Here is an 8,658-nt window from a genome sequence, read left to right as displayed (position 1 = left end):
CTCCTGCCAAAGACGAAAGATGGCAAGCCCACTCGCGGTCTTCATTCACAGTTGCTGCGTACACACGCTCCCGTTTATCAGCTGCAAGACACAGGTAGGCATCCAGCTGGTGAATCGCCTGCTCGATGCCTGCCTTTTGCACACATGTTAAATGCGCAGGAGCTTTGCTGGGGGGGGAAAGGGCAGTGTTATATGCAATCCACCTGAAGTCCACCCATTATAGCTTTACGCTGTTAGTGTGTAAAATATGCTCATAGAGCGGACATAGATGAGCGGCCGAACAAATGCTTTCTAGTACTGTATGAAGAAGATCCCAAGTTGTATAAGGAGCTCAGGGAACACTGTAGCATCAGCTGGGTGCTAGCTAGCCAGAGCATGGTAATTCCTGGCTCTGTTTAGCAGTCCCATACATTCACCAGACGTGATCCAACAGGGACAGATGTTGTGCCTAAAGTGCAATGAAGCCCTTTCGAAACAGAGGACAGAAACCAGGAGTCTTCACTATTCCTCCCCGCTACTTTTACTGTCCTGATTTACAACCAGATGGGACCCCCCACGATGCTGTTAGAGAAGTTGGTGCGCAAGTCCGATCTGTTCTGCGAACTACAATACCCAGCAAGCCGCGCACTCTCTGGGATTTCCCTTCCCTTTCGTTTCCTGTACCGAGTTTTTACGGCGCTTGCGGCGCGAAAATGGACCTGAGCGCTTTCGAACGGGACAACGCCGTGAATTGTTTGCTGGACTCCGCGGTGCCCGCCGCTTGCCGGAGCGAACCCTGCAGCCTGGGCATCGATGAAGCAGGCCGGGGTCCGGTGCTGGGTACGTGCCTGAGGGTGATACCGGCGGGAGCGAGGAATCCCTGGGGTGCTTTTTGCCCCAGCGCGGAATCGAGTTCTAAAAGCAGTGCTTTTTTCTTTAAAAAAAATGTTTAGGGGTACTCTCATTTTCTTACTCATATTGAAATACTGTCCCTTAATGAGGTCAAACTCAGATTCACAAAATATTTAGGGGTATGCACTCCCCTGCGTCCCCCCAGAAAAAAGCACTGCCTAAAAGCATCAGAACGTCAGGGCCGAATCACGGGCTGATCCTTAATACTCGCGTGCCTTGGAGTGATACGTGGACTTGCCAGGTGGCCTAGACGCTAGAGGATTCCTATTGCTATCTGCCAACCTACTTTAATAACGCCAGGAGGGGTGATTATGAGGATAAATTGTGAAGATATAGAGCAGTTTTGTAGTAATAGTATTTCATTTGTATGCCACCTTTCCTCCAAGGAGCTCAAAGTGGCGTACATGACCCTCTTCCCAATTTATCCTCACAATAACCCTGTGAGGTAGGATAGGCTGAGAGATGTTGACTGAGTGGGCATTTCAACCTTGGTCTTCCAAGCCCTAGTCGGACGCTACACCACAATGACTCTCTTGTAGAATTGACAATTAATCCAGTCCTGATTTGCAAATAACGTCGTTCTAGTTCTGTGCCAATAAGTTTGTTCAGTCCCATGACTGCTTTTTACTTCCCCTACCTCACCCCTGCTGCTGAGCAGAACTTCCCCACCCTTAAAATAGAATAATGTCCTGTGATGGTGGCTGGAGAGGAGTCTTTTGTGGAGGATTCCTGATTGCAGGTCCAGTTGTGTCCTGGGGCTGTAATTATAACTATACTTAGTGTTGCTAGTTCAGAGCGTTTCTCACATGACAATGTTGTTATAAAAACACCTGCAGTTTTGCATCCGTAGATGGAGCTCTGAGTCTTGAAAGAGTAGCTTGCATTGGCTTCTGCTTTCTTCCCAGGTCCCATGGTTTATGGAATCTGTTACTGTCCTGTGGATCGGCAGGGAGACCTAGAGGCACTGAAGGTAGCAGGTAAAAAGAAAAGAAAGGCGTGCCTAGCTGGGACTGCGATGTAATGCTGGTGGGGCAGGAGATGGGATCTGGACTAAAAGGGGCAATGCTGTGCCTCTTGGAGCGTTTCCCCTAACAGCTGTCAAAGCACTGCCCAGCTTGTATTCATCCTAGGTCAGGTCTTTTTTGAGTTTGTGTCCTCCCCTCCCTGCTTGCTTTCCCGTCACAGATTCCAAGACTCTGACAGAGGCCCAGCGGGAACAGCTCTTTGAGAAACTGGGTGCAGCGAAGGATTTTGTTGGGTGGGTCCTGCACATCCTCTCACCCAATTACATCTCCACCAGTATGCAGAGACGGTAAGCAGACTGGGGACAATATTAGATGAAGAAGCCGCTGCAGCAGGGTTGGGAAACCTCTCCCCCCCCCCCCCCCGAGATGTTGCTGGGCTCCAGCTCCCATCAGTCCCAGCAACAGTGGTCAGGGGTGGTGGGAGTTGTAGTTTAGCCATGTCTGGAAGGCCGCAGGTTCTCCACCCCTGTGCTAGAACCACAGCTTTGAATGGGTGGCGGTTTTTCTCCCAAGATCGCTTCTCTGCCTGGAATCGTTGTGTTTTGTTTATTCGTGTACTTGTTATAAAGATTAATACCCTGCCTTTCTAATGCATACGTGTTTCCAAAGGTAGCTAACTATAATTAAAGCCACAATAGCCAAACACAACTGCTGTGATAAAATCGTAACAGAGACTGACATGGCAGAAAAAACACAGTTTTCAATAAAATCACTTTGACCTGGCAAATGAAAAAGTGCCGCTGACATTGGATGTGTTGTGTAGTGGCTTCAGGCTAAAGAGGACAGAGGAAGGGGAAGGGGATTGGAAACACGAGGCCTCTCACCTTGGAGTTTATCAGAAAAGTTGGACAGACCTCTTTCAGAGAAGGGAGGCCGTGTCTCTCCCCCTGAGCTGCTTTCGTCCTTCATGCCAGCTCATCCTTGAGAACCATGCTTACTGCTGTTATGTTGTTTGCTGTGTTAACTGGCTGTGGCACAAACAGCCCACTGCACTCTTAACACTATGTGAGATTTGACCTCCTATTTGCTGTGTGGACAGGGCAGCTGTTCTATTGATAATGTACTGGCGGAGACATCTTTCTGTTCTGGCTGGTAGAGACATAAGCTGGTCCAGGGTGCAGTCTCCACAACAACTTTCCCAACCAGCCCTTTTCTGACATTTGGGCCTCAGAGCCAAGGTTTTTATTTGCGAGCGAACAACATAGCTTCCTTTCCCTTGCAGAGCTAAGTACAACCTGAATGCACTTTCGCATGATACGGCCATTGGATTAATCCAGAGGGCGTTGGACTCTGGAGTGCAGGTTGCAAAGGTGAGCCAGCTCAGCATCCCACACCTATAGGAAGTGGCAAGAAATTCCACCTCTTCAGTGCTTTGTGGTTCCTCCCTCCTTCAGGTCTTTGTGGATACTGTGGGACCAGCAGAGAAGTACCAGGAAAAACTCAAGCAGCACTTCCCAGACTTGGAGGTTACAGTGAAACCAAAAGCAGACTCCCTCTTCCCTGTTGTCAGTGCAGCCAGCATCTGTGCCAAGGTGAATGTGAGACATAGGATCTCTTTGTTTCCTGGCTCACTATGCTCTCTGGTATCTGGAGAGATGTACGGTTAAACTGTGAAGCTCTAACCGCTTCCACCGTGAAACAGCTAAATAAGCTTTCATGTGCTGGAACAGAATACTGGGTGCTGGGGCCAAACAATGGGGGGGTGACTATTGCCATCATTCATTAGGACAGGGGCTGGCTACTATTCGAGACCACTAGACTAGATGGATCAGGATGGGAATGATGCAGGAAGGCAATTCCATTGCTGGTTATCTCTCATTTTCCGCAGGTGGCGAGGGATCGGGTGGTAAAGAACTGGAGGTTCTTGGAGGATCTGGAAGATGCGGACTTGGATTATGGCTCTGGCTATCCTAATGGTAATCCCAGTATTTCTCCTCAGCTTGGGCACAGAACCAGCCACATGAATTTCCACCACAAGATGTGGTGGCCAAGAATGTAAGCCGCTTTGAGACTCTTTCGGGTAGTGATAAAGCGGGATATCAAATCCAAACTCCTCTTTTTCTTCTTCTAGCTTAGGTGGATTTAAAAGAAAATGAACACATGGATGAGAGGGTAGTCAAAATCAGAGGGATCTGCAACAAAATGTCAAGGGTGCCATCCTGCCAGGCCCTTTGGCAGGATACTCCCATTCGCCCTTTTTCCTCCCTGGTTTTCTGGTTTCCTCCCACAACAGCCGGCATTTTGTGTCCATTGATCATTTTCAGTTCTCACGGATCTGTTTCTGGTTCCCCTCACCCCCAGTTAGGTTTCTTCCCCCGCCCCTTAGATATTGTTTGTACTTGGGAGTGCCCCCAAGCCGCCTTCTTCCATTCTTTCTTGCACATGGACGGTGCTGTTTTTCTGAATAAGGTGTCGCACCTTGATAACGTCTTAACTATTAGCATATAGGATGGAAATAGGCAAACTCCAGGTTGTAAGGCAATATGTCAGCTGCTGAGGATAACACTGGAAGAGGGCTGTTGCCTTAATGTGGGAAACAAAAGGGTAGGCAAGATGGACCTTGGGCTCTTGCGTTTCTGTGGAGGCACACAAAGAGTGCAGTGCTTCGTTCAAATGAATAAGCCAAGTCATTACTTTGGCAGTGACTAAGACCCACATTTATTATTTGTCAATGTTCTTCCCCACTCTCATCTTTGAATTACATATTTAGTTTACTTGGCAACAATGTGGGCTTTTCCCGGCCCTCACTAGATGCCATTAGCTGTCCTAGATCCCCTATAGCATAGTATAGAGTCTATACCTCCCATCTCCCCTCTCTTAGGGTGAGTAGGACCTTATTGGCTCTTGTTCTTGGGTTGACCACTAGGACAGAATGCCATGTCCTTGCATTAAGTTGAAATGAAAGGGGGGTGTCTGTGTGTGTGTACGTGTAAAATGACCTCTAAGATATTACACACTGAGAAAGCAGCAGAGTTGTTGGAGACAGTACCATACTTAGGAGGTTTGCAAACCCCTATTGTGTCATGTTTCCCATCCACTGTTCTCCAGGCTACGGCTCAGTCTTAGAAATAGGGATAATACTGAGCACTAATATGCCAGGATAATTGGCCATCCATCCTCTAATCTCTCTACCGCCTTCCCCGGCCCAGATCCCAAGACTAAAGAGTGGCTCACCCAAAATCTGGACCCTGTCTTTGGCTACCCACAGTTTGTACGGTTCAGCTGGAGTACAGCTCAGGTCATCTTGGAGAGCAAAGCTGTGCCCGTTTGCTGGTAAGTGAGGACGGAAGAACTGTTGGATGGATCTTGGACTGGTAGATGTATCTTCAGAAGGGAGATTGAGGAAACTGGAGCATAGGAGGAAACACCTGCTGCTGCAGATAAGGGCATGTGAGAGATTCCTTCAGATGGTTTTGCACATACGATGTAGCATAATGACTTCCCTACACAAATATTATATAGGAAGATACAGTGGTACCTCGCAAGACGAACGCCTCGCAAGACGGAAAACCCGCTAGACGAAAGGGTTTTCAGTTTTGGAGGCGCTTCGCAAGACGAATTTCCCTATGGGCTTGCTTCGCAAAACGACAGCCCATAGGGAAATATCCGGGACAGCGGGGAAGCGCAGCGCGTCTTCCCCACTGTCCTCGGACCTCCTCCGAAGCCGGGCGGTGGGGCGGGAACGTTTCCTCCCGCCGCCGCCGGGCTTCGGAACGATGCTCCGAAGCCGGGCGGCGGGGAGGGAACACCTTCTGAAGGCGGGTGGGGGGCGAAAGTCTTTGTCCCCCCTGCCTGCCTTCCCTGGGGCTTTTAAATCGCCCCGGACAGCGGAGAAGTCCTCCGCTGTCCCGGGGCGATTTTAAAATGCCGCCCGCCAGCATTTTAAGATCGCCCGGACAGCGGAGAAGTCCTCCGCTGTCCTGGGGTTTTTTAAAATGCTGGGGGTGGGAAGAAAAGCCCTTGTTCCCCCCCCCCAGCCTTCAGAAGAGGTCCAGGGACAGACTGTCCCCGGACCTGGTCTGAAGGTGGTTTCCCTAGGAACGCATTAATTGATTTTCAATGCATTCCTATGGGAAACCGTGCATCGCAAGACAAAAAACTCGCAAGACGAAGAGACTTGCGGAACGAATTAATTTCGTCTTGCGAGGCACCACTGTAGTGGATTGGCAGTCCAGGATGCTTTTTAAATAGTGGCACTGGGGAGGGCAATCGTTGGAGCTGAATGGGCCTGCTGAGTGTTTGTGGGATTCTTTCCCTTAAATTCATTTATAAGCTGTGAGCAAGGAAGGTCCCCCCTTTTGTGGCTGGCTTGCTCTGCTAACTCCCCTGTGCCTTGCTCTGTGCTTATGTGGGCCATGCAGAGTACTGCACAGAGTTGCTGAATTGCTGATGCTCAAAGATGCTTGTGACTGCCTTCCCTGATATCCACAGCTTTCTGGAACCCAGCTCAATCCAGGGAGCAGCTCCTCCGCTTGAGTCCAGGGAGTTGGCTGAATCTCCGCTGCCTCCCATCTCAGGCTGACCTTGGCAGTCATGCCAAATGCCGCAGGAGGAGCTTGAGAGGCAGCCAGTTAACTTTCCCCTGGATAGATGGGGCAGGAATCCGGTACTGTCTCTGTTGAGGGAAGAAGGGCGGCTTGCCAGGGCACCTGTTTTCTATCTCGGCTCTTGGAAGGCAGCGAAGGTCAGTGGTTGTAGCAGGTAGAAGAAGTCTGAATCCAAGATAAGTGGGCGCAACTCTCAAGGAGAAGTAGAAGTCGAGCATAGCTTGCCAGCGGAGGAACAATGCTGTACCCAGAGCCCTCATTTCCCCCTATCTTTTACCTTCCTCTCTACAGGGATGACACGGAAGACGACGCAGCCCAGAAAAACGCTCAGTCCTTGCTGAGCTACTTTGCCAGGAAGGAAACTACCAGCAAGCGCCCTCCCCACCGTTTCTTTCATGAACGAAAGCTTAAGACCGTGACCAGCCTGTAGGGGGGCAGCAGATTATTCCCTTCTCGGTGGGATTATCTTGCTTTATCTACACAAGAAACTTTTCTAATTTTGTCAAGCTTGTTTTTTAGTCGGAGGTTGTAAATCCTTTGGAGTCCCAGCTGCAAAGGGAACATTGGAGCAGAAGCAGGTGCGGGATCTGTCAAGAGAAAGGGTCTGATCCAGTGCCTCTCTTTCTGGAAGCATTTGTATATTCCTTTTTCTTCTTCTTCCTAATAAATTTAAAACAACAACAACCAACAATTCTGTGGTGTGTGAAGTGACTGATGGGGCATCATAAAAGCAGGCCAAAAAGGGATAGTGTCTGCAAGTGAAGGGTTACATTTTTTTTAGTGAGTTGGCAGCTTGAGTAATGAATGGGGCCACACAGAGCCAGGCAAAATCTCCCCCACACCAACCTGAGCTCCTGGGTGAGCCAGAGAACTTATCTACTCCAGTGTGGCAATCCTAGTCAATTTCAGTAGCTGGAGAAATCAAGCCAGGCAGGGAAGCAGTTCTGTGCTGTTGCCATGGAATGGGCTCTAGTCCTGTCCACATGTGTGTCTGCACATTTCAGACTGGTCTGGAGCTTTCATTAAGGTGCTGTCAAGTAATGCGTCCACACATCAGGATTTTCTATTGTTTCCATTCACTTCAGTCCATTCTGCCTAGTGCCCTCAGTGTTCCACCTTTAGCTGCAAGTGTTTCTCATGTGTCGGGAAGAAATGGGGGTGGGAGAATTTCTTCACCTTTAGGGCAGGACTAGGTGGTTAAATAGCAATCTGGTGCACAAATATAGTGGCTGAGAGAGTGAGGGTCCTGGAAAATCCCTGACTGAAATCTCTCTTCAGTCATTAACTTTTCAGTTGGCCTATCAGCCAGTCCTTTATCTATTCAGTGGTACCTGGGTTACATACACTTCAGGTTACAGACTCCGCTAACCCAGGAATAGTGCTTCAGCTTAAGAACTTTGCTTCAGGATGAGAACACAAATCATGCTGCGGCGTTAGCAGGAGGCCCCATTAGCTAAAGTGGTGCTTCAGGTTAAGAACAGTTTAAAGTTAAGAACGGACCTCCGGAACGAATTAAGTACTTAACCCGAGGTACCACTGTACTGTGGGAATTATATTTACCTACTTTCTGCATTGATGCAAAGATTACTGAGAGAATACGTGTGACACATTTGGAATAATCAAAGGGATAATAATAAATGTAAAACTTTGCAGTTGCTGTTGCTTGACAGAGGGATGAAGCGGCCACTGTGGAGGAGAGTCTTATTTATTTTAGCAAATCCTTTTAACAAAGTTAGCTCTCTCTCTCTCAGCTGTGCCCCTCCTCTGGCTCTCATGCCCCTTCTCATTTCCTCATGCTGCTTTATAGTCCGCTCCAACTCCATCCATCTCTCTCTCTCTCCCATCTTCCTGCCTAATGTAGCTTGCTCTCTTAAGAAGAGCCTCTCCACTCTATCAAGCCAATTTCCTTTTCCTTCAAGAGCTTCCTCAAGAAATGCTTCTTTACCAATCCCTCTCCTGAACCAGCTCAGCATTACCTTACCTGCTTTTCCACTATCCCATCCTCATCTAACAGACTCCCCACCACACCTGTCCTTTGGGCCAGGTCACTTTTGCTTCAGCACTGTTTAACAGTGTTAGATGGTTGTTTGGTAAGCGGCACTCAATAAGGCTAATGGGTACTTTTATAATACAATCCTGAACCAAGGAACGGTTCAAATGGAATGGTGCCTAAAGAGGTCTCTTGTTTTGAAGAA

The 8,658-nt window shown here is 48.8% G+C and overlaps 1 protein-coding gene across 2 annotated transcripts; it reads left to right on the top strand.

Annotated features, from left to right (window-relative positions):
- The first annotated feature begins 289 nt into the window (after positions 1-289).
- RNASEH2A (ribonuclease H2 subunit A) lies at positions 290-7,154 on the top strand. 2 transcript variants are annotated; one of them, XM_081180454.1, is made up of 8 exons: positions 481-819; positions 1,797-1,868; positions 2,077-2,203; positions 3,139-3,226; positions 3,311-3,448; positions 3,745-3,832; positions 5,066-5,189; positions 6,755-7,154. In XM_081180454.1, exons 1-8 carry the CDS (start codon positions 693-695, stop codon positions 6,891-6,893), a joined length of 903 nt encoding a protein of 300 aa, XP_081036580.1. In that variant the 5' UTR covers positions 481-692; the 3' UTR covers positions 6,894-7,154. The 2 variants fall into 2 exon arrangements, with proteins under 2 accessions (XP_081036581.1, XP_081036580.1); XM_081180455.1 differs by lacking the exons at positions 5,066-5,189; positions 6,755-7,154 and adding an exon at positions 3,988-5,059 and having other exon boundaries at positions 290-819; positions 3,745-3,911.
- The last annotated feature ends 1,504 nt before the right edge of the window (positions 7,155-8,658 follow it).

This window comes from Podarcis bocagei (genome assembly GCF_964188305.1).
Source record: "Podarcis bocagei genome assembly, chromosome: 2".
In the NCBI taxonomy this organism is placed as follows: domain Eukaryota; kingdom Metazoa; phylum Chordata; class Lepidosauria; order Squamata; family Lacertidae; genus Podarcis; species Podarcis bocagei.
The sequence above is the reverse complement of the archived record's forward strand: the minus strand, read 5'-3'. Positions and strand labels throughout refer to the sequence as shown.